Source organism: Aethalodelphis obliquidens, unplaced genomic scaffold (genome assembly GCF_003676395.1).
Source record: "Aethalodelphis obliquidens isolate GAN/ISIS:26980383/991018 unplaced genomic scaffold, ASM367639v1 scaffold112, whole genome shotgun sequence".
Classification (NCBI taxonomy): domain Eukaryota; kingdom Metazoa; phylum Chordata; class Mammalia; order Artiodactyla; family Delphinidae; genus Aethalodelphis; species Aethalodelphis obliquidens.
The window spans coordinates 1,510,389-1,536,185 of record NW_020838056.1 but is presented as its reverse complement, the minus strand read 5'-3'; the positions used below and the strand labels follow the sequence as shown (position 1 = coordinate 1,536,185).

Sequence of the window (25,797 nt, the reverse complement as noted above, 5' to 3'; positions counted from 1 at the left end):
TAAATATATATGCACCCAACATAGGAGCACCTCAATACATAAGGCAAATGCTAACAGCTATAAAAGAAGAAATTGACAGTAACACAATAATAGTCGGGGACTTTAACACCTCACTTACATCAATGGACAGATCATCCAGACAGAAAATTAATAAGGAAACACAAGCTTTAAATGACACAATAGACCAGATAGATTTAATTGATATTCATAGGACGTTCCATCCAAAAACAGCAGATTACCCTTTTTTCTCAAGTGCACACATTCTCCAGGATAGATCACATCTTGGGTCACAAATCAAGCCTCAGTAAATTTAAGAAAATTGAAATCATATAAAGCATCTTTTCCGACCACAACGCTATGAGATTAGAAATCAATTACAGGGAAAAAAATGTAAAAAACACAAACACATGGAGGCTAAACAATACATTACTAAATAACCAAGAGATCACTGAAGAAATCAAACAGGAAATCAAAAAATACCTAGAGACAAATGACAACGAAACACGACGATCCTAATCCTATGGGATGCAGCAAAAGCCGTTCTAAGAGGGAAGTTTATAGCAATACAAGCCTACCTCAAGAAACAAGTAAAGTCTCAAATAAACAATCTAACCTTACACCTAAAGGAACTAGAGAAAGAAGAACAAACAAAACCCAAAGTTAGTAGAAGGAAAGAAATCATAAAGATCAGAGCAGAAATAAATGAAATAGAAACAAAGAAAACAATAGCAAAGATCAATAAAACTAAAAGCTGGATCTTTAGAAGATAAGCAAAATTGATAAACCATTAGCCAGACTCATCAAGTAAAATAGGGAGAGGACTCAAATCAATAAAATTAGAAATGAAAAAGGAGAAGTACAACAGACACCACAGAAATACAAAACATCCTTAGAGACTACCACAAGCAACTCTATGCCAATAAAATGGACAACCTGGAAGAAATGGACAAATTCTTAGAAATGTATAACCTTCCAAGATTGAACCGGAAGAAACAGAAAATATGAACGGACCAATCACAAGAAATGAAATTTATTAAAAATCTTCCAACAAACAAAAGTCCAGGATCAGATGGCTTCACAGGTGAATTCTATCAAACATTCAGAGAAGAGCTAACACCCATCCTTCTCAAACTCTTCCAAAAAATTGCAGAGGAAGGAACACTCCCATACTCATTCTACAAGACCACCATCACCCTGATACCAAAACCGGACAAATATACTACAAAAAAAAGAAAATTACAGACCAATATCACTGATGAATATAGATGCAAAAATCCTCAACAAAATACTAGCAAAAGGAATCCAACACATTAAAGGAATCATACACCATGATCAAGTGGGATTTATCCCAGGGATGCAACGATTCTTCAATATATGCAAATCAATTAACAAATTAAAGAATAAAAGCCATATGATCATCTCAATAGATGCAGAAAAAGCTTTTAAAAAAATTCAACACCCATTTATGATAAAAACTCTCCAGAAAGTGGGCATAGAGGGAAACTACCTCAACATAATAAAGGCCATATATGACAAACCCACAGATACATCATTCTCAATGGTGAAAAACTGAAAGCATTTCAGGAACAAGACAAGGATGTCCACTCTCTCCACTATTATTCAATATAGTTTTGGACATCCCAGCCATGACAATCAAAAAAGAAAAAGAAATAAAAGGAATACAAATTGGAAAAGAAGAAGTAAAACTGTCACTGTTTGCAGATGACATGATACTATACATAGAAAATCCTAAAGATGCCACCAGAAAACTATTAGAACTAATCAATGAATTTGGTAAGGTTGCAGGATACAAAATTAATGCACAGAAATCTCTTGCATCCCTATACACTAACAACGAAAGATCAGAAAGAGAAAGTAGGGAAACAAACCCATTTACCATCACATCAAAAAGAATAAAATACCTAGGAATAAACCTACCTAAGGAGGTAAAAGACCTTACTCAGAAAGCTATAAGACACTGATGAAAGAAATCAAAGATGAAACAAACAGATGGAGAGATATACCATGTTCTTGGATTGGAAGAATCAATATTGTGAAAATGACTATATTACCCAAAGCAATCTACAGATTGAATGCAATCCCTATCAAATTACCAATGGCATTTTTTACAGAATAGAACAAAAAATTTTTAAATTTGTATGGAGACACAAAAGACCCCGAATAGGCAAAACAATCTTGAGGGAAAAAAATGGAGCTGGAGGAATCAGACTCCCTGATTTCAGACTATACTACAAAGCTACAGTAATCAAGACAATATGGTACTGGCACAAAAACAAAAATATAGATCAACGGAAGAGGATAGAAAGCCCAGAGATAAACCCACGCACCTATGGTCAACTAATCTATGACAAAGGAGGCAAGGATATACAATGGGGAAAAGACAGTCTCTTCAATAAGTGGTGCTGGGAAAACTGGACAGGTACATGTAAAAGAATGAAATTAGAACACTCCCTAACACCATACACAAAAGTAAACTCAAAGTGGATTAAAGACCTAAATGTAAGACCGGACACTATAAAACTCTTAGAGGAACACATAGGAAGAACACTCTTTGACATAAATTACAGCAAGACCTTTTTTGACCCACCTCCTGGAGTAATGGAAATAGAAGCAAAAATAAACAAATGGGACCTAATGAAACTTCCAAGCTTTTGCACAGCAAAGGAAACTATAAACAAGACAAAAAGACAACACTCAGAGTGGGAGAAAATATTTGCAAACGAATCAACGGACAAAAGATTAATCTCCAAAATATATAAACAGCTCATGCAGCTCAATATTAAAACAACAAGCAGTACAATCAAAAAAAGGGCAAAAGACCTACATAGACATTTCTCCAAAGAAGACATACAGATGGCCAAGAGGCACATGAAAATCTACTCAACATCAATAATTATTAGAGAAATGCAAATCAAAACTACAATGAGGTATCACCTCACACTGGTTAGAATGGGCATCATCAGAAAATCTACAAACAACAAATGCTGGAGAGGGTGTGGAGAAAAGGGAACCCTCTTGCACTGTTTGTGGGGATGTAAATTGATACAGCCACTATGAAGAACAGTATGGAGGATCCTTAAAATACTAAAAATAGAATTACCTTATGACCAAGCAATCCTACTACTGGGCATATACCCTGAGAAAACCATAATTCAAAAAGACACATGCACTCCAATGTTCATTGCAGCTCTATTTCCAATAGCCAGGACACGGAAGCAACCTAAATGCCCCCTGACAGACGAATGGATAAAGAAGATGTGGTACATATATACAATGGAATATTACTCAGCCGTAAAAAGGGACGAAATTGGGTCATTTGTAGAGATGTGGATGGACCCAGAGACTGTCATACAGAGTGAAGTAAGTCAGAAAGAGAAAAACAAATATCGTATATTAACGCATATATGTGGAATCTAGAAAAATGGTACAGGTCAACCGGTTTACAGGGCAGAAATAGGGACACAGATGTAGAGAAAAAAATGTATGGACACCAAGGGGGGAAAGCCAGGGGTGGGGGGTGAGATGAATTGGGAGGTTGGGATTGACATATATACACTAATATGTATAAAAGAGATAACTAATAAGAACCTGCTTTAAGCACAGGGAGATCAGCTCGGTGCTTTGTGCCCACCTAGAGGGGTGGGATAGGGAGAGTGGGAGGGAGATGCAAGAGGGAGGAGATATGGGAACATGTGTATATGTATAGCTGATTCACTTTGTTATAAAGCAGAAACTAACACACCGTTGTAAACCAATTATCCTCCAGTAAAGATGTTAAAAAAAAAAAAACCTACTGTATAAAAAATAAAATAAAATTCAAAAAAAACCACAAACTAATATTGGGTCCAGTGGACCCTAATGGTACTTTAAGGGTTATCTTGCTAAGATTCCATACATATCTGTCTAATATAAGGTGAAAAATAGAGAGTTAGAATGTCACGTCTTCCTGAACTTCCCCAGGCCTGGTCAGGGTTCTACTCATAGAGAGAGCTTCGGAGATAGTAGGAGCCGGAGATGTAATTGTGTAATTATCAAGGGAAGGGCACACAGTATTCCTTATGTATGCGCAAGGACCCTGCACCATCTCAAAATCTGCGATTTGCCTAGAATACCATTCTTTCCTTTCTCCCTTTTAGCTGGGTAACTGCTACACTTTGAATCTCCACTCAAACACCATCTCCACAAGCAAGCTTTCCCTGAGTCCCAGCCCTGCCATCCGGTGCCCCTTAGAGGGCTGTCAAAGCCTCCCTCCCCACGCACTGCTTCTGTGCACTTGTCAGGGTTTTAGTGTCTTCTCCACTAGGGGGCGGGCGGAGGTTTCCTCAGCTTTGCATCCTCAGCACCAGCACAGTGCTGACCCTAGTGGGCACTCGGTAAGTATTTTGCAAATGAAAAACACTGAAGTCACTTTTCTGAGTACAGGTGCTCACCTGCCTTAATTTTTAACAAAGTGTTAAGATGCATGTGTTTGAAGAAGTAAAAATAAAAAGTCCATCCATAGGGAAAGCAGATCAGGTAAGAGCTTCATTTTCCTGATTGTCCTTTACTCAGGGATTATTGGGAACAACAAGCAACATGACTGTAGCAGAAGAGTCTTCAGCTCATGATTCTGGCTTTCATTTAGGTGTCTGGTGATTTATCAAAGACTGACACCTGCAATGAGGCTCGGCACCCACAGGCCGGCACAGACGCTGCAGAAGAGAAACGGACAAACAGGCTGTACGAGTTGGCAATGAAAATGAGTGAGAAGGAAACTTCCTCTGGGGAGGATCAGGAGTCCGAGCCCAAGACAGAGTCTGAGAACCAGAAGGAAAGTCTGTCCTCTGAAGACAACAGCCAGAGTGTCCAGGAAGAGCTGAAGAAGGTAAGCTCTGTGAAACCACCTGCAGACGGCTTGGTTTCTGCAGCTGGGGTGTGGGGGAAGGTTCTGCATTTGTGCAGAGATGTGCTGGGACCCCAAAGAGCACTCTCTAAAATGCCCATCCCTATGCACTTGGGAGAACCCAAGAAAACTCTGCTTGATTAACGCTGTTATTCAATCAGGAAAGTAGCACCGCGTGTCCTTGGAAGTCTCCCAAGACCTCTCATCTCCTATTCTTCATCAAAACAGCCCTTACATTTCGACTCTATAACGTAGTACCCATGATCTCTCTCATTGGTAAAGAGCTGTGTTATTTCCCGCCCCACCCTCTCCCAGGAAGGAATGTTTCCTGTGGATTGAGAACATCTAGCCAATCCTCTTTTAGCCAATGATGACGCGTCATTTCATAGTATAAAGTCTATATACTTTATATAGTGTGTGGAAAGTGGCCTTCTGGATCATTTATCTCTGCAGTTTTCAGATTTTGGCTTGTTTGACTTAGCCAGAAGCCTTTCTCAAACAAACCTTATACGGAATCCCAGTGCTTTAAACAGATAAAAGGACTGCTGCTCTGAGGGTCCCCAAAGCTCCAACCACCTGATCTTCAGTCCCACCATCCTCCCTTCCTTCCCCCAAGCTGGCCATCGAGTTCCAAGGGACATTGTGTGGAAGGCACAGAAAATAGACCCTGCCACTGGCAGAAAGGGATACCAGCCTTTCTGCCCACCGTCCTCCAGCACATGCCTGGGTTCCCACTACAGCTCCACCAAGTACGTTCACACTAGACTTGGCCCCCTGGTCAGGACATCCCTGCTGCCTCCAGTGGAAGGGGAAGCAGCTAGCATTTGTTCAATGTCTCCTACATGCCTGGCACTTTGCACATGTTAGTTAGTTCATTTAATATAAAACCTTTGAGGCAGACACAGACCCATGTTGCAGATGAGGAAACTGAGTCTAGTCACAAAGCTACTTACCCAAGGCCCACAGCTAGTAAGTTTCAGAGCTGAGGCTGCATCACAAACCTGCTTGGCATCAAATCACAGGCTCCTTCCTTTACAACAAGCTGCCTCTTCTGGAACTCAGATAAGATCTTATCTGGTAACATCTAGACTTCTTTGTACTTAGGATCAATTTTTTCCCTATTCTGAGAGTAGGCTATCTAAGCTAACAGGCTGCTGGTAACCCACGTGCATGGTGAATGAGTCCCCTTCATCTGCTCAAGAGCCAAGCTGGGGTACTGTGCAGGAGCCTGGCCAACCCAGGAATGACCACAGGTGGTCCAGAGCAGGCCCCAAGGGAAGTAGGGACCATCCTCCATGGCTGAGGCCCTGAACCTTCCAACACCTCAGACTCTGCCTTGCATTCATTCCCAACCCGGCCTCCATAATCATTGAATCCTCACTCATAAACCTGCCGGGTCCTTTGCCTAGGGATGGCGCACATCTCTTTCCCCCAGCATTTCTGTGGGTGGAGAGCAGATCTTGGCCTTCACGGGCAGCCCTTCCCCAGGATATGGTCTCCGACCCATTGCCTCTTCAATGGTTATGGGCTCTGATCCTCTCTGTTACTTGAACCGATGGCCCATTACAATCACATTCGTCTGCTAGAGCTGAGAGCCAGACGGTAACTGAAGAATATCACATTATTTCTTACAGTGGCTCCACATCCTACTGGCTTTGCTGCCTGGTGGTCCCAAGGCACCAAAAGCTCATGCTGTACCCGCAGCACGCCAGGCTGGGATGAGCCACGCACACACGCCCCTCATCAGCCTGCAGGCCTCACCTTCTGGAGGCACAGCCATCCGTCTGTACTGTGCTCTTCTGGGCAGAATGTGAACAGGGAAAGGCGGAAAATCCTGGGTGCTTGGCCAAGCCCTCCATCCTGCCCCCATCCTGCCCTGTGCCCTCGCTGAGCAGGAAATTAGGGGAGTTGCTTTTATTCAAACTCCCAAATGTGTCAGTTTCTCAAAGTTTAAGTCCTTCCCACTGCCGACCATGAATCAATGGATTAAATAGTCAACCAGATATCACTTGTGTATGTAAAAACCCAGATAGCAAACAAAAAGAGGTAATCAATATATCTCTCTCCATCAGGCATCGGCTACTCTGATGAAAGGAAAACAGAAATATACGTTCATCTATGGAAGATTATTTAGAGGCAGAAGGGTATAGAGATAGGCTTCAGGATTAGACTGACTGTGAAACACATCCATGCAGTTTGCAAACTTTGGACTTTGGTTCTAAGCCAAGGCCATTTCTTGCCTGCTTCCTATACCCCGCCCCCTACCTGCCCTCCTTGGCCCCTCCAATCCTTTCTCTACTCAGCAGCTGGAGCTGCCCTGCGGCCCTTGAACTTGCCTGTCGACAAGCCCAAGTCTGGCTTGTTTTTATATCGATCCCTAAAAACCAGTCCAGGTCTTCATTGTTGATTGGACAAACACATGTTGGCCGTGTCTGTAAAATGGGGATAATCATACCCCCTTATAGAGCTGGGAGGACTGAATTATGCAGCATAGAGGTAGCACACAGCCAGAGCCCAGCAAATATTAACAACCTCACAGCCCCTTTAACAACCTCAAGGAAAAGAAACTTCACTGTCGTGAAATAATGCCCCTGTGTTAGCACTGGGGGAACAGCTTAGTGCCTATGTCCCGTCCACACGTGCAGTGTCAAGCCAGAGGTCTGTAGCACGTTCGGTGCTTCATCATGCTCTGAAGAATGTAATGGGGAAAATACCACGTCAGAACCTCCCAGGTTCCCATCTTCGGGATCAGAGTAACTATAACTTCCCTTGTAATCCGACCACAACTAGTTTGTCCAGCGCTCACACATGTACACACACACGCCATGGTCGGGGAGTGGATCTGGGCTAAAGAAACTGTTCCAGAAGCTGTTCGTGCCTGCCTTATCTCTTTACCGTGCTACTGCACACTGGCCCAAGGTCCATCTGCCTGGGGGCTCCCGGCACAGCAGGAGCTCCTCTTCCTGTGCAGAAGGCAGGCCGGGAGTGAGAGAATAACACTCCCCTCCCCAGGAGCAGCCCTAACCAGTGACTGATGGGAAGAGTGTAAATACTCCACTCCTTTGCCTCCACTGAGGTGGTGGCCCACGGAGTGTGTGCTACCCACTGATGCCCCGAGTTCCCCAGCAGATTTGGCTCTGGGCACCCGCAGTGAGGACCAGCTGGATCTGGCTGCCTTCTCTTCCCTGCCTTGCCCCACCCCCTCCTCCACTGGCTCCTGGGATCACTTCCCAAATAAACTCCATGCACTCGAATCCCTGTCTCAGGGTCTGCTTCTGGGGAAACCAGACTAAGACAGTAACCAAACAGGAAAACACACAGAGTCCCCAGTTCACAAACACTCACTGCAGTATCTGTGACTAAGCAGTGGAGAAATCCAAATGCCTAACTGGCTGCTAATGGCCTCTGCCTGACCATGAGGATCCCTTACACAGAGAGAGTTTTATCCAGACTTCACAGGTTCTTCTCTCCAGGAGCCAAAGCAGAGGAATGTGCATATTCCCATAGACACAGGGACATCAGTGGCAGTTCAGTGTCCTTGGTATGACAACCCATGTAGGTATTAGGGCTTCACAATCTTGTCCAGCAGCAGAATAACCATTTTAGAAACATGCTGTTTCTTGATGGGAGTCAGCCCTTCGCTGTAGGCAGACTTGTCCCTACAGTTGATTCACTTTGGCTGGTGTTGGGGGCCCAATGATGATTCAAGGATGGTCACTGCCATCTGAATTTTAACTACCTGAAGAACCAGCTTGTAAAACTTGGGGCCAGCCCAGAAACCTGGATTCCTAGAGGCCATGTTTTTAATTGAAGTCATCTTGGTTTCATTGAACCTCATGGTCAACCTTCCAAACCTTGGGATCCTTCAAGCCCGGGAATAAGCACTTGCTTCCCCTCTGCCACTGGGCAGGTGGCTGTGCCAATGGTTATGGAAAAAGGCCTGGCTGAAGTGGTTCCTACAACCATCTGCCCCTGGATATGCAGGTGCTGCATTCCTGAGAGAAGGACGCAAAGAAAGGTCAAGAACTCCTGGCCTGACTTTGGAGACTACATGCAGGGGCTGAATCTCCCACAAAACCCTATCTCCCCAAGCTTAAAGCAGTGATCCCCAAGGTCCCTGCTCCCCATGGTTCTAGACATGTAAAGCATTAAATAGGTTTTTGTTTCCTGATATTAGTATCATTTATGACACTATTTATATGACAAAAGATGTCCTATGTGTCAAGCTTTTGGAACATGAGTGTTTGCTGAAGGCCCGTATTAGTGAATTCTTGCATTATAGTCAAATTTGTACATGCAATGTCCTGAAAGCAAAGTGTCTTTGTTTATTAATTATCACAAGTAGCTGAATCATTGTGTTTTAGTTTCACAAGGGAGTCACAGACCAGCAGATAATTCCCATATTCATAGTTTCACGGAATAATTCTCCTCAAAGTACTGAGACTTCCCTAAAGTAATAAATGTCTTTCTCCTCAAATAAGAGACAGATCTGTGCATCTTCTCACAGCTGCTCCCCATTTACTAGCATCAAGTCATATAGAAACACAGTACTGGTCAATGGATAAGCAGACAGATTGATTGTTGCCTGAGAAAACCCAGAGCTGTGGGTTTCTGCAGTTTAATGTGCTTGTGAAAAATTTTTTGTCGATATCACAGTGTTAACATAAAACCAAGTATTGTCCATGTGTGTCTCACTCTTGTAAAGTGACTCACCATCCACATGAGGATTCAGTGTCTTTCACCCCAGGTAGTATCTTATTTGAGAAGCATGTCTCCATCTTCAGTTGGCGCTAAAGGTTCAATCCCCACTTATACCTTACAAGCTACACTGATCTCAGTAGGCCTTATGCCTGTTGCCTCTTCTAACTTTCTATCTAACTGCTGCGCTAGGAAAAAAGAGAAGCTTTAGCTGTCCACTTAGAGCTACAGCTCTTATCCACAGCGCTTGAACAGGTGAGGTTTCACTTCACTCCTGTTGTCACTGGTGTCACTCATTCCCACGCTTGTGTCCTGTGTGTTTGGGGGAGGGGCCTGCACGGCTGGGAAAAGAGTTCTTGGTTCTCTCCTGGATTATGAGGGCTTCAACAGAACATCTTCTTCTCTAGGCAAAAGATGAACTGAGCCCTCGAGAATTAATATACTCATAATGCTAATAGATAAAAAGGCAGTCTACATAAGCAGACAATTGACCAAAAATAAAAGCAAAAAAAGAAGAATGTAAATGACCAATAAGCATATGAAAAAATATTCAACTTTAATTGTATCTCAGCTGTATTCAATACAACACCTAGCCCAGAACTTGGCATATGGTGTGCACAGTCATTTTTTCCATTCAACAAAAGCGCATTGAGGCACTGGGAAGACAGCCATGAACAGGGCAAAGTTTATCGTTTGTTCAGACAAGCAATAAAAATGCAAATTGAAATAATGAAATGCCACTTTGCCTAACAAATTGGATGGTTAAAAAGAACGATAATCAATGTTGGTAAGAGTTCGGGGAAATAGGCAGTCTAACACCCACAAAGTAACACATATTAGCACACTGGTGACTTGGTAACTCTAAGCAATCAAAGTGTGCACACCCTTTGATCCAGCAAATACGCTTTCAATCATTTATCCTAAGGAATAACTGGACAAGCAGCCAAGGGTATATCACAATGCAGTTCATCAAGTGTTATATTTTTATACTAGGAAAACTTTGAAACAACCTAAGTGTCCAACAATAAGGGACTCTTGGGGAAATGGAGGGGATGAGGTCCAGAAAACAGATGGGGCATTGGCATTGGACTGGCAAAGACAGAATAGTCCAGATACAAGTAAGTGGGTAAATTTGATGTTTAGGAAGATGAAGAGAGTTTGTTTTATGTTCTATGCTTCCCCCCCTCCGCCCCTCTGTTACCCAGCCAAACTTGGGTCTGCTTGCCTGGGCACAGTAAAGCCAATCTACTGACACTGGGTTGTGGTGAAAGGAAATGTAGCGTTTATTGCAGGGCACCAAGCAAGATTGGGGATGGCTAATGCTCAAGAGGCCGGAACCCCTGATGGCTTTCACGGAAAGGTTTTTAAAGGCAGGGTGAGTGAGAGGGTTGCAGGGCACATGATCAGCTTGTGTACATTCTTCTGATTGGCTGGTAGTGAGGTAATGGGGAGTCAGCATCATCAACCTTCTGGTTCCAGCCTGTCTGGGGCCTGCCTACATGCTGGTGGTCAGCATGCAGTTAATGTTTTCCACCTGCGGGGGTTTCAGTATTTGCAAAACAGCTCAAAGGATATGGCTCAGAATGTTATCTTATAGCCCTTGAGAGGAACTAAAGGTATTTGACTTTGTTTAATGGCTAAACTATTATTATTTTGTCTTGCTTGACTGTTTTCCTTTCCTTCTGCATTTTCTCACTTCTAAATTTATTAAATTTATTCTTTGGAACTCAGGGATGGCCTAGGAGGCTGAAGTCTTTCTACAAACAAGAGGCAGGCAGAGGACATGGGGGCAGGGGATGGTCTGTCCTGGGAAGGCCCCATAAGGTCCTGCTTGGCTACATCTCTAGCTTTCTGAACTAGAAGGCAAGTTTGCCTTCTGAAAGTGAGGGGATAGTGAAATTTGAGTGTCAGGATTGTGGAGAGGGTTTGAAATAGCTATTGCATAGAATGGGAGAAAAACGTGGGGAGAAATATAAAGGATCCCCAGGGTAAGGTCAGAGATCACAAACATTTACTTGAGATAAAAAGAGACTGTAAAAGAATACAGCAACTATACACACTACTATGTATAAAATAGATAAAAGACCTACGGTATAGCACAAGGAACTATATTCAGCATCTTATAATAACCTATAAGGGAAAAGAATCTGAAAAGAATATATAGATAGGTACATATAACGGAATCGCTTTGCTGTACACCTGAAACTAGCATCACATCGTAAATCAACTTCAATAAAAAAAAAAGAAAAGAATACAGCAACTTTGAATGCAAATAAATGCAAAATAAAAATTCATTCTATTCAAAGAAAAGGTCTAGTAGTAGCAAGTCTATTCATGAATCCATATCATTCGGCACAATTACGCAATACAGCTCAATAGGTTCTGGGATTTACATTAGAACTCCCCATCTCATAACTAAAATTTATAGATGAATCTCAAACCAGACTGGAGGAGTGAGGAGATAAAATGGAAATTAATTCCAACCACAACAGGAACAAAAAAATGTGAAATTAAAGCTTAACAAGAAGACTGCAGATCTCTCAGAAACCTACCAGTTTTGCTGGTAGGAAAGACAGTGTAAAGAAGAATTCTTCCAAAATGAGGGTAGATATTTACTGTAATTTAAATCAAAATCTGAACTAGAAGTTTTTTTTAACTTTTCAAAAGGATTCAAAAAATCACCTGATAAAATAAAGTCAAGAATAACTTAGAAATGCTTAGAAAAAATAAAAGAAATGAAGAGGACCTATCTATTAAGATAGTAAATCATGTTTTAAAGGCAGAGTAATTAAATTTGTGAGATATTGATAAAGGATGCAATGAAATAGTCCAGAAGTATGCCCTAGAATATACTTAATTTAACTCACAACTGATCTCATAATTACCACCCACCTCTCATCCCTGGTTGGGAAGAGATCATTTTTTAATAAGTGTGTTGAGACGTATGTGCACTTGTTCTTTTGGGGGAAGGGATGTGGCAAGAGAGGAAGGTCCTTAATGTTCTCTCCAACAAAGGAATGAATGGCTCCCCCAGGTTTGCAGGGCCAGAAATACGTACAGGAGACAATAAGGAAAAGATGCCAACTTCCCGTGAGAGGTAGTGGCACAAGTTCTGGAGTTTGAATTCTTGTTCAATTCTTGTTACAAATAATTGTTGAACTATTCTAAGAGCTGTAATACAATAGGGACCAGAGAGAAAAGGTCCCTGCTCTTGTGGAATTTACCCACTGTTGGGGGCGACAGCTGATAAGTATGTAAACACATACAGGGGAAGAAGTCCTTAGTGATCAGTGCTAAGGAGATTCAGCAGGACGCTCACGGATGGAGTTGGAAGGAGTATGAGTCATGGATGGTCCAGACTTTTCTGACCAACTCTGTTTTCCACTGAAACCCGAAAGACACAAAGGGAAAAGTCAGGCAAAGATCTAAAGGAAGGGCTTTCCAGGCAGAGAAAAACATGCAAGGCCTTAAGGTGGAAATGACCTTGACAAGTTCAAGGAACGGCTTAAAGAGCTAGGGTAGCTGGGGCAACGTGGCCAAGGGGAGAGCCCTTGGAGAAGTGAGAGAGGGAGGGGCCAGAGCAAGCCGGCGGTGTGGGCCATGCGGAGAACTTTGGCTTCTATTCTGTGTGAGATAGGAAGCACCTGGAAAGGTTTCAGCAGAGACATAACAAGGAGGACCTTACATTTATCAAGATCAACCTGGTTGCCATGTGCCACCTCTGTTCCAAGTGAACGTGGAAGGTGGTTTCCTGTGTCATTGGGCTACTATGGAGCTGAGCACATGCCCTGGCAGAGCCCTGATTACCGCCAACAAGTGGGGAAGTGTGTCCAGTGAGTATCAGGAAATAGTTTTCTGAGGAACAGCCAGTATGCTAAGCAAAAGAGATTGACAACTATGATCACCTCCTCTGCCAGGACAGGAAGTCCTGCCTGCCCTACACCTGCCCGGGCAGGTATGGTCAAAGGCAGTGGCCCCAGCATTCCCCGCCTCTCTCACCATCACCAGGTCCTGGAGTGGCCTTGCTCAGGTGCCCACATCAAACAACAGGGACTCCACCAAGGAAGGGAAAGGAAATGACCATGGGGAAACATACAGACCAGTGGGTTTATTTCTGGAACTAAATTAAATGTGCAAATAGCACATTTAAAAAAATTCATTTCGGGCTTCCCTGGTGGCACAGTGGTTAAGAATCCGCCTGCCAATGCAGGGGACACGGGTTCAATCCCTGGTCCGGGAAGATCCCACATGCTGCGGAGCAACTGAGCCCGTGTGCCACAACTACTGAACCCATGCACCGCAACTACTGAAGCCCGTGCCCCCTAGAGCTCATGCTCCGCAACAAGAGAAGCCACCGCAATGAGAAGCCTGCGCACCTCAACGAAGAGTAGCCCCTGCTCGACGCAACTAGAGAAAGCCCGCATGCAGCAACGAAGACCCAACTCAGCCAAAAATAAAATAAATGAAATAATTTTTTTAAAAAATTCATTTCAATTATCACAATTTTAAAAAATCTTATTTCTTTCATAGGTAGCTTTGACCATCAAAATCTAAACGATTTAAGAACCCAAACATTCCTAGAGGTCCATTCTCTGATCTCCATTACATTTCATGTTTCAATTTATTACATATGCTAATTTATTAGGTTCATACTCCAATTTCTTTCCACAATTCTGTGCCACCTTCTTTCAAGTCAGTCGTTGGGGACGTGAGTCTGTTCATGGAGAATGTATTTTGACGGGTTGTAGAGGCTTTGCCGGAGCGCCTTATGTTTCATGAGAACTGAAACATATTTGCATTGCATTTTTCTAGCAGATTTCTGTCAACTATTCAGGAGGACATATGGAGTTTCTTTTCTTACCTTTGAGAAGGAAAAAAATACATGAAATCAGGGCATTTGGACAAATTTCCTTGCTTGCTCTGGCGGTTTGATAGAAGCATTTCATAAAGCCAAGGCAGCATCTGTAATGTGGGACAGAAAAGTAATGAGCGGGCTGTGAAGTCTGGATCACACTTAGATCAGATTTTCTCAGAGGCCACATTCTTGTTCAGTCTGATTGTTTTTGGTGGCTCCATCTCAGGTAGGCTCAGTAAGGCTCAGAACAGGAGCTGGTCGCTTGGGAGATCTCAAGCTCTGTTGTGTGGCTTGGTCATTGGTGTACAAATCAACAAGCTTGTTCTGATTGATGTCACTTGGTGGAGGCTACAGGCCCTTCTCTCGCTGATCTGTTGTTCATGGAACTGATTATTCAGTTAGATTCTGTTGTTCCATCACTTTCTGCAGTCCATTGGGTCCCAGGAATTATGCAGGTGGAGGAGGTGATGTGGCAGGTGGGAAGGAGTGTGGACCTTGAAGACCAAAGTCTCTGGGTTCAAATCTCAGCTGTGCATCTTCTTCCTTGAGCCACAGTTTCTTCGTCTCTCAAGATGGGATGAAAACAGCCACGTCAGGTTGCGATGAGGGTTACACGAAATCACGAGAAGCCTGGGGTCAGACCCGGCACAGGAAGGACGCACATTAACACTGAGCTGGCTCCCTTCCTTCCTCTCTTCCTCCCTAAAGGGCTCTCTCAGGAGCAAGGTGTCCCAGGAGAGAAGGTGAGGCCCCGTACACATTTTATGCAACTTGAACATTGAAAGACTTTTCTCCTCTGCCTGTAATTCCTGCATGGGAGCCAACATGTTTTTAGAAGACTCTGTTAAAGTTCTTTCTGTTTCCTGTGCTTCCAGACTGACCCCAAGGTCACACATTAACGGAACCTGCTTGCCCCTCTGCAGGTCCACAGCCTGTGGCTCCCAGTGCAGGGTAGGACCTGTTTTCTGCTACCTGGGTCTTCCTTCCCTTCTCCTGTCTCTGCTCTCTGAGGACAGGAACTCAGGCTTACTCACTCTGCATCCCCTGCAGGGCCCAGTACAGTGCTGGGCATAGAGCAGATGCTTCCTGAAGGCTCGAATTAAATTAGTGATGATGGGAAATAGTAGATGATGTTTGAGGGCCTGGCTTGTTCGGTTGCCCAGCTAGGCAATGACATACCTTATTTTTATTGCCTATCAGTACGTATGGTTCAGTATGCTCCCTACTGGGAAACGGAGGGTCCTGCGTGCGTGCATGCATGTGTGCATGTCTTGAATGTCAGTGTCAGGTTGTTTATTGTCATTTCTCAGGACAAACCATTCTGTATTCTGATATTGTGTCTTCCATTTTTGGTGTTAAGGTATCCCTTCTTTATGAAATTATGGTGAAGCCAGACAGTAGTAGACCATGGTGGCTTTTTTTTTTTTTTTAATATTCTTACTTAGCAAGAGGAAAAAAACTGGGCAACAGCAGCAAAGTTCAACTTTTTTTTTTTTTTTTTTTGGTTAAAAAATAGTAAAAAGCATCCTTCAAAACACCAAGTAGTCAAGGAAAGTTGTTTCAAGAACACAGTACAGGACTTCCCTGGTGGTGCAGTGGTTAAGAATCCACCTGCCAACGCAGGGGACACAGGTTCGATCCCTGGTCCAGGAAGATCCCACATGCCGCGGAGCAACTGAGCTCATGCTAGCCATAGCTACGGAGCCCACACGCTGCAACTACTGAAGCCCGTGCCCCCTAGAGCCCATGCTCTGCAACAAGAGAAGCCACCGCAATGAGAAGCCTGTGCACCTCAACGAAGAGTAGCCCCTGCTCTCCGTAACTAGAGAAAGCCTGCATGCAGCAACGAAGACCCAACACAGCCAAAAAGGAAAAAAAAAATAGAACACGGTACATAATAAAAGGTGTCTAAGCTACTGGCCATCACCAGTAATGTGCCCATCTTGAGCCAGTAGGGCAGGTGGGAGAGTTTTGAGGACAGGTGGACAGCTCTGGACCCAAACCCTGTGGACACTTGGCATATGCTGACTAATTTCATCTTCTCAAAAACCCCTTGAGCTAGATGGTGTTATCTCCATTTCATAGCTGAGGCTTGGAGAGATTAAGTTATTTCCCCCAAATCTACACAGAGTAACCTGAATTTCCCAAGCCTCATGATCTGGTGTGTACAATGAGGAGGTCACCTTAGCATCCGTCCCCACTAGGAAACCACAAGACCGGAGCATCCACCCCCCCCCCCACTGTCTCCCTCCATTATTTGGGGGAATCTAGGGGAAAGATCTCCCACATGTTCACAACCAGCCCTCTTATAGTGGCCTGCTCAGGGCCTTCACCAGGCTGCTGCTGCTGCCCAGATCCACCCTAGGAACCAGCCCTGCCCAGGTGCCTTCTCCACAGAGGCTCCAGATCAGCAAGATCAGGGCCAAGTTATGACTTCTGTGGGCCCAAGCACTTTTGCCTTTGTGGACCCTTTCCTCCACAAAAACCCATCTAAAATCGTATTTTACAATTGTGTTGGTATAAAGATTAATATTGTGTATTAAAACATGTGCCTGGAACTAATAGTTCATTTTTCCTCATGATTTTAAAAGAAATTAAGACATTTTCATGGACCCCCTAAAAGAATGGTGGGCCCTAGGATCCATGCCTGCTGAGCCCAATGGGTAAGGAGGCCCTTTGCAAGACCCTGCTGACGTGGCAGTCCCCTCACCACTGCCCTCCCTGCTTCATAGGTTGACCCATGGACCTCAAAGCATACTGCCTGCTTCTCAATCTCACAAAAACCCTAATGTCAATGTCCTTTCAGCTTCTATCTGTTTAGGTCTTATTAAAGGTGTCAGAACAATCCCCGGAGGTGGAACTGGGAAATTCCCTCTTCTGCCCCAGAAACCTGGACACATCATTTAGTCCTCAAAGCTTTTATCCCACATTGTACTAGGTTCTGTCATATCAAGACTTATATCAAGTCACATAAATAGATACCCCAGGCCTCTGTCACAGCCCCAGTTCATCACACACAGCGAGATACTGAATCTGTTTTGGCGCTGCTGAGACTGGCAGACACATGTGCACGCACATGCCCAAGGGTAGAGAGGGGTCTGGGATCAGGCCTCTGTTATTCCACTGTGTTCTCTTCCTATTAAGCCAGGCAGCTAATGAGACCCTGCTACTCACATGTTCACAAGCTTGAGCCATTCTGGTAAGCAGCCGTCCCACTTATTCCAGCTTGAAATGAGTTTGCATTTCTTTGTCCAACACAAAGCTTTGAAATGAATGACGACACTGGAAAATTATCAGGAGAATTTGCGAGGATTGCAAATAAGCAGGTATATCTAGTGTTTAGGATGGAAATATTTTCTTCTTTCGAATTCTAGAGACTCAGAATCTCCCCCTGGCAACACTTTGCATGCTGCATGTCTTTGGAAAACAGTTTATAAGGAAGAGTAAATGGAGGAAGAATTTGTTTCTAGCAACATGTTTTTATAGGACGAGAAGGGGCATGGCTACAGGATGGAGAGATTGCTCGGGCTCAAGTGTGTGGGTAGCGAGACAAAAAGTAAAGGAGTCTGCTCTGCCCTGCAGTCCCTAGAAAGAAGAGAAAAGATACAGGTGGGATTTTGATGGCCTGGTCTTCTTTCTCAGGTCCACTGACATGGCCACTGTGGCAGGCCCCCACCTCGGAGTGGTACATCACCTCCTTAAAGGTCAGCATTGGTCCTGTTGTTGGTCACAGTCTGGCAGGAAGCTGAGTCTTTGTTGAGGTTGACGCTTGTTTCTCTGCCTCACTGCTGAGCGATGGAGGAAACACTGGAGGTTTCTCATTACCTTCTGTACCCTGAGCGTGGACTCTTGGTTCCAGCCCGGTGATTGCAAAGTTGACATAATAGATTTGATGTTCCACAAGGGGATGTGACACAGACCGAACCCTAGAGGAGGACACTCAGGCTCTCAGTGGTGACCATGCGTGGTCGGGAGGTGAAGGAGCATCAGTGTGTCAGAGCAAATACATCCCCGGGGCGTATCAACAGCTGAAAGCTCCTCCTCCACCCTGGAGAAGCCATACTGGCTATGCTGGGCATTTTGAAAGGGAGTCATGCATGTACCTGGCACTTAATAAATTTGTTGTTTAATTTGTGTTTCTTTGATCACTAGAAGGTTGAATTTGGTTACTGCATGAGTCCACTGGCCATTTTCATTCCATCATCCATGGGGCCCTTGGCCACGAGTGTCTTTGAGGCCAACCTTCCTGTTCTGCAATAGCCCCTATTCTGTCAGCTGATTTTCTTCACACTTTCACGTCTCCCTTATTTGATACCATGGACCTGTCACATTTGACCCATCTTATAATTAACGTCTGGAGTAACGTCGGCTGCCGTCATAGAGAGCTCTTTCTGGCTCTGGAATCGTGCTTTGTTTGTGCCATTCAGCTCAGGTCTCTGGAGCTGTAAGCAATAATGCAGGAAGGCTCCTGTAGATTTTCATTTCTCCCACACACAGGGCTCCCTGCCAGCACCTCTGAATCCTCACCAGCTTTTTATCTGAACAAAACCCTGTCTGGTGCTAAATATAGCTTTATTTCACATAATTGTAGAAGGTACTTTCTACTTTTAAATCTAGACTGGGCAGGGAACAGGACATTTACATAACAAGTTGGTGTTAACCCTGTGACAAACCTAATCGCTTACTGACCTAGTGAGTAAGCTAAGGAACAAGGAGGTTGGGTGCCCTGCTCCTGTCACACAGCTAATTAAATCCCAGTTACCTTCACTTCCAGCAGGTGCCCTGTCCACTCCCGCGCTCACATCCAAGCAAGCCCGCAATACTCCTGTAGAACACGCAAGAACCACCCGATTTCCTAGAGGTGGGATTAATTCCCTGCAAGTGTTTGTGGGTTCCAGTTTGTGTTTCACAATGGAGGGCAGAACTGGGACACCAACCAACCAGAGAGATCTTGTCCAGTTTCCATATAATTTTTTTCAGTCACTTCCCCAGCTGCAAGCTGGTTCCCTTCTGAAGGGGACCACAGACCTCCCAAGTGAAGCTGTGCTGCTCTCCACAGACCAGCTGCTGGGGACTGCTCACTCTCACTTAATGACAAGTGCAAATACCTTCAGGGGTCAGGAAAGTATGTCACCGTGTCAAGTGGCTGGGGTAGAGCTAAAGGCACACTCTGAGGGCAGGGACTTCATCCACTGTTCACTGCTTATCCCAGCACCTGGAGCAGAGCCTGCGCACCACAGGCCCCCAATAAGATATCTGTATGCAATAGAATGACTGGTGGGGACTGCAGAGAACTGGGAAGTGCTTATCTCACAGAAGGCATTCTTGTCAAAAAAGCATGCCTCTAGGCAATATTTGGCTTCCAGCTGGCAACTCCTATGATTGAATAAACAAGGCTATTTCTGGACGGAAAGGAACAATGACTGCCAAGCAACATTGATGTCCAGCTTATGGCTTTGATATTATATGTTCAGTTGGAGTCAAGATGCAGATAACTCTTTCTGTTTAAGCACCTCTGAAGTCCTCCCCATTAATAACATTGGCCCCTTAATGACCCTGGACCAACTGGAGATGTGTGTAAATGTTAACATTTGCCCTTCCATCGTGCTGTGGTCTGTTTTTCCTGAATCCCTTTGTCAAATGATGTACGAAGGCACCTCTTCTATCAAACAAAGGGCAAGCTTTCTAAATACAAGCTTTATTTACGGAGAAGGGTACCAAACCTGCTTTCATACACACAACGTTGCCTTTTCTAAAGTGGACTTAAGCAAACAGTGGCAGCTATTCCTTGCCAAAAACATTCTGAGTCCAATTCATCTCCAAAACCTGCCACATCGAGTTACAGGATTCTAGATAATGGCGGACAGCCTCTGCAAGTTTTTCCTAAGGTAAAGAGTTGGCTTGGCCCTCCCTCGGACACTTCCCTTATTTATTCTGGTGAGTCTGCGTCACCTTCCTGCATCTTATTTTCCTGATAACCCAGATCCATTTTTCTGGTATGTAGCAAACTCCCTTGAACCAAAAGAAGCATAACTCTTGGGTGAGTCAAGCAGCTATTGTGAAACTGACAGGCTGCAGAGGAGCCCTCTGAGCACATGTGCCCTAACCCTAGGATGACTGACAGGTGCCAGGATGAGACCCTAGGATGAGACCATGTACCAGAGCCCAGAGCCAGCTTCTAGACTGTGGACTCAGCCACAGACTCATCACTTAGACACTCTGATTCCATAGTGAAGTTGCAGGGCCACTGAAAACTTCCTCTAGTGAGATAAAACCTGCAGTAGAATTTACTTGAGGAAACAAACTTTGCAAACCAAGTCAGAGCTATTATTAATATATTTTGGCCAGAATATATGAATCAGATAGATACCTTGGGAGGTACCAAAGGCATTCAAATTCCAGGCTTTCTTGAAACACTTTACTGGTTAAAAAAATGCCCATGGGCAATATTTGACTTCCAGTTTACAAACCCGGTGATGGGCTAAGTAAAATTGATTGTAGATGGACACCAATGGTGCCAAGCAACATTGATCTCCTGCTTACTTCTTGGTGCTGTATGTTCAGATGAGCTCAAAGATGCAGATAATTTTTTGTGGCTGAAGTACCTCTGCTCCATTAAAGACCTTGGCCCAGATCTGGACTGACTGTAATTTTGAGTCATGAATATAAAAACTAGAAGTGACTTGTATCAGAAATATATTCAACCACAAATAACAGAAAATCCAGCCAGTAGGGGCTCCAACAGGTAGGGACTTATTTTGCACACATGTATCAAGGTGTTCAGAGGCAGTTCAGCTGATGCAGTGCTATGTGGGCTCAGGCTCTTTCAGTCTTTCTGATCCACCTGACCCAGCATTTTGGTATCATCCTCACTCTTGTTGGCTTCCTAACCGCAGACCTGTGATCAAGGCAGAGAGAAGTGGGGGCAGGAGAGCATCAGCTGCATCTATTCACCTGATTAGGAAAACAAAAGCTTTGCTAGAAACCCCTCAATAGACATTCCCTTCAGGCTCACTGGTCAGAACGATGTCACATGACTGCCCCTGGCTGCAGGAGAGGCTGGGAAATGCAGTGTATTTTCTGTTCAGCCTTAATGGTGGGGGGAGATAAGGAAGAATGGGCTTGATGTGGGTAAGCTAACAACACAGTAGCTACCAGAGACTGCAGAGAAACTCTTTCTAATCCTCTCAATGTACAGATGACAAAACTGAGTTCCAGAAATGGGAAGTAGCCTGGCCAAGGTCCCATATCTAGATGAAATGACAGCTAGATCTAGAGCCCAGGTCTCCTAACTCTTCATCCATAAAGCTACCCACTGGACCACATCGTGAATGTAGTTTGACAGAGTCTGTGACTGAAGCTCTGTTGAGGAAAGAGAATATCATCCAGCAAACGAGGTAATGAACATGAAACTATCAGCAGTGGGCAGAGGACCTAGTGGCTTCCACTGGAGCTCTCCTTCCTCTCTCCCTAAAAATCTGAAATAATTCATTGTGAGTCACAGAAGCTAAGCCAAGTTACATCAGGCCTCCTCTCGGTCCCCTCAGACTGGGTAGATTTTTTTAGTGTCTCATTCCTTTGGCACATTGATGTTTGTGTGTGTTATGAAACAGAATCGATCTCATGATGAGCACCATGATAATGTAGAACTTCCATGTCATTGTTAATGTTGTTCTTGTCTTCTGTCCCCTTCTGTTATTGGACCAAACAGAAGTATTCTGCTGTTTCTCTCTGCAACATCTCCACAGAAGTCCTGAAAGTCATCAACGCCACGGAGGAGTTGATAGCAGAGTCTACAGGGCCCTGGGAGTTCCCACCTGTCCCTCCTGACAGAGAGAAAGGGACGTTTCCTCTTGGAACAGACCAAGTGAGACTGGATGAGCAGCTGACTTCCCTGGAAGAAAATGTAAGACAGTGTGGATGTGCTCTGTCTAGGGCACACATGTCCAAAGGAGAAGCTGATGATGTTGTAACTCTTCACAAAGAGGGCAAGGACACAAATATACTACCACCATAGCAAATATATTCTCAGAAGGGTCTTAGACTGGGTGTCCCAGAAGCAGACCCCAAGATGAAGATTTCTGTGCAAGTGATTTATTAGGGAAATGCTCCCAGGGGAGACTGGTCAGGGAGTGGGGAGAGGGAGGAAGTCAAGCAAAGCTATGATCTTAGACAAAAAGTAGCTTCAGCCCGATCCTGCAGGCAACTCCGTGGTGTAAGTTGCATCTCAGAGTTGTCCTGACCTAAGGCAAAGGAACTGGCCCTTCCTATAGCCAGTGGGCACCTCAGTCTCTCTGAATGCAGGCGAAGTGTCTACAGCAGCTCAAATGCCGTTTTTGCATAGATCTGAGCTGTTGCAAACAAAGGCACACTGCAGCTTGGGAGCGGGGAGGGGAGTATGCAGAAACTATATAAGGGATCTGTGGGGATCCAGGTGGAGCATTGCCAGTGCCACTACAGAGAAAAACAGTGGTTGCCAACAGAACTTAGGTTACTACAGAACTGCTCTGCCCTGCTTCACAGATATGTCTGCTCGTAATGGTTTTTCTGTCCTTCCAACTGGTGAGGAAAGAAAGAATGTAATAGATTCTTACATATAAACACCTACAATCATTTTTAAGACTTCGGTAAAGGTCCGATGAGAATTTTCGAACAATGCAAACCAGGGGTGACACAGAGAAATCTGGACATTAGCCACTCAGGCCATCGTTACCATCACCAGTTGGCATAGTCCCGATGTCAAATCCAGTCAGGTGATTCCATCTTTCCAGACCCAGTAGAATCAACCCTAATTTGGAGATGGTCTAATGAATGGTGTTCTCAGAAACCGGGAAATGTTATCAGAGAGATTTTTTGCCAGAAGTTGAAACAACAACAGATCAAAATGACTCAAGGTAAAAAAAAAAAAAAAAAAAAAAAAAGCCAATATTAGTTTCACTTTGAAAGTAGAAGACTCTCTCCCTTTGGATTCCCATAAAACCTAAGCATATGTCTGCCTCACTTTGTTGCCCTTTCTGTTCACTCATATACCTCCTATTAGATCAGCACCACTGACATTTTGGGGTAGATAATTCTTTGTTGCGGGGCCTGTCCTGTACGTTGTAGGATGTTTAGCAGCACCCCTGGTCTCTACCCACTAGATGCTAGAAGCTGCACCCTCCTAGATTTGACAATCAAAAATGTCTCAAGACATTGCCAAATATTAGCGGGAGCATGGGGGAAGAGTAGGGCACGGTCTTGCCCAAGTTGGAAACCGGATATATAAATTCCTATAGAACAGGACCTGCTGCCTTTCCTGTCTATAGCCCTAGCCCTTGGCCCTGAGCCTGACACAGAGGAGGTGTGCAAGGAATGTTTATCTGATATATGATTACATCAGATGAATAAAATCCTTTTTTAAAAGAAATGTTTTACTTCTAATGTGCAGGTCTCTGTTCTTTAAAAATGCCTATAATACAATTCTTTCAGGTGCTGATAGTCCTAAAATGGCCCTAATCCTGCACACACAGAATTGAAAAGACTAAAATAAAGACATGGTTCACCAGGAAAGGGAGGCATTTTTTTCTTTTTACGAAGTATGGTATCAAAAAAACTTACAATGCATGAAATAATCTAGATTTAAATGACAAAGGTCAGCACGCTGAAAGCAAAGACAGCATGCCTTTTTTTCCCCTCTAAGGAGTTTATTGAAAAATACAATGGCCTTGGCAGAGTTTTCATTTTGTAAGATCCTTTTATTGTACATCATGTTTCTTTTTGTGGGTTCATTAACACTTTGAGTGCGAAACACATCTACTTAGCCACTGATTCAAGACGTCAGAAACACCAGCAGTGGAAAAGCTGGGGATTACAACTTCCTGCTCCCTGTCCAGCCCCTCTAAGATGCCTCTCCTGTTCTCATAGAGTTAACTGCCTACTTCCACCCCCTTCCCTACCCCAACCAGCTTTTCAAATTTCACCTCCGAAGAGATTCCATCTTTGTTCCTTTGAATTCTGTGGGTCTTTGAGTCACAGAAGGGATGACTTTTTTTTTTTAATCTCTTTAGTTCACCAGATCACAGAGCCATGGGCAGGTTGCTTGCTCTGCTGTTTCCAGGATGGAATTCAGCTGAGCAGCAGGAGAAGGGCAGGGCTGATTCTTAAACTGGCCTCTGGGTGCAGCTGATTTAATTAAACCAGGGCTTTTGTCTATGTTCTGAAGAGCGCGCCTGCTCCTCTGCCTTTCTCCTTTGTGCTGAGGAGCCCAGGGAACGGCAGAAATAGAAATGGCAACACTTAGTCTGCCCTCTGAACACTGGCTTCTGCAGACCAAGCCGCTGAGATAAAAGAGAACATCCTCATTTGCAAGAGAATATTCATCTTTAAGAAGTCTTATGAAGATTTCAGAGCTACATAAGATAAAACAAAAAATATCACATTCATATGTCTAATCTCCTGTTTTCATAACTGCCTTGTTAATCCACTTAATTAGGGTAGGGCATGGAGATTTTAGAATTTCCTTAGTCTCTTAGCTTTGACACTTCTCACCTGCTGCCTGGCTGTGAAATCAGCTCTGTCTCCCCTAAAGGTGGGAGAAACCTCTGACCAATGCCAGCCTCCCCTGAATGCACAGTGGGGACTCAGTTTCTCGGACTGAATGCCTGGGGAGCTCTGAAGCACAGGGTTCTACTGTACCTGTTAGGGGTCTGTCTGGGAGAGGAAAGTTTCAGGGAGTATTGACTCAGGTGTGGGCAAGGATAAGGGGTGCTGTGGTGCCCACAGAGTAGCAGTAGGAGGAAGTGGTCACCACCCGCAGGCAGTGTAGCCCAGGGAGAACTGGAACCTGGAAGGGCATCCCCTAGCGGGAGCTGTCACCGTGGAATCCAGGAAGGGAAAAAGCAGGGGAAAAAAGGCTCTTACTTCTTTCTCCTCCTGCCTTTGATCTCCTGCTGGTGCTTCCCATTGGCCAAACCCATCCCAACCAGCAAGCGAGCCTTGGTGGTAAAGTTTGTATAGGTTAGCGTCACAGAGAACAGAGGAGAGCAGAACAGAATGGAAAATGGATCTAGGGATCAACAGAGAACAACAAGTATGACCATTTTCAGACCTGTGGTGTGAATGGTAGGGGCCCACCAGGGCCACCTTGTGGATTTATGCAGGGTTGTGAGTGGGAGGGGTGAGTCGGCTCCCTCACCCTCCCACTGCCATCTAAGGACCTTCCTCATTCTTATCTTTCCTAAATGACAGAGACCACCTGGGGTACCCCATAATTCCCAGCCACAGAGCCAATGGAGGACTAGTCTCAACTTCCCTTTTTCTTCTGCCTTATAACTCCGGCAACCCCAAATATGTTGTAGTATAC

General features: G+C 44.3%; 1 protein-coding gene across 1 annotated transcript in view; it reads left to right on the top strand.

Annotated features, from left to right (window-relative positions):
• The window catches only part of MYRIP (myosin VIIA and Rab interacting protein), a 199,527-nt gene that overhangs the window by 157,675 nt on the left and 16,055 nt on the right, over positions 1–25,797 (top strand). Inside the window, exons 10-11 of the mRNA XM_027097159.1 lie at positions 4,646–4,885; positions 22,168–22,362. Coding sequence (XP_026952960.1) covers positions 4,646–4,885; positions 22,168–22,362 — 435 coding nt within the window. The remainder of the gene's footprint in view (positions 1–4,645; positions 4,886–22,167; positions 22,363–25,797) is intronic.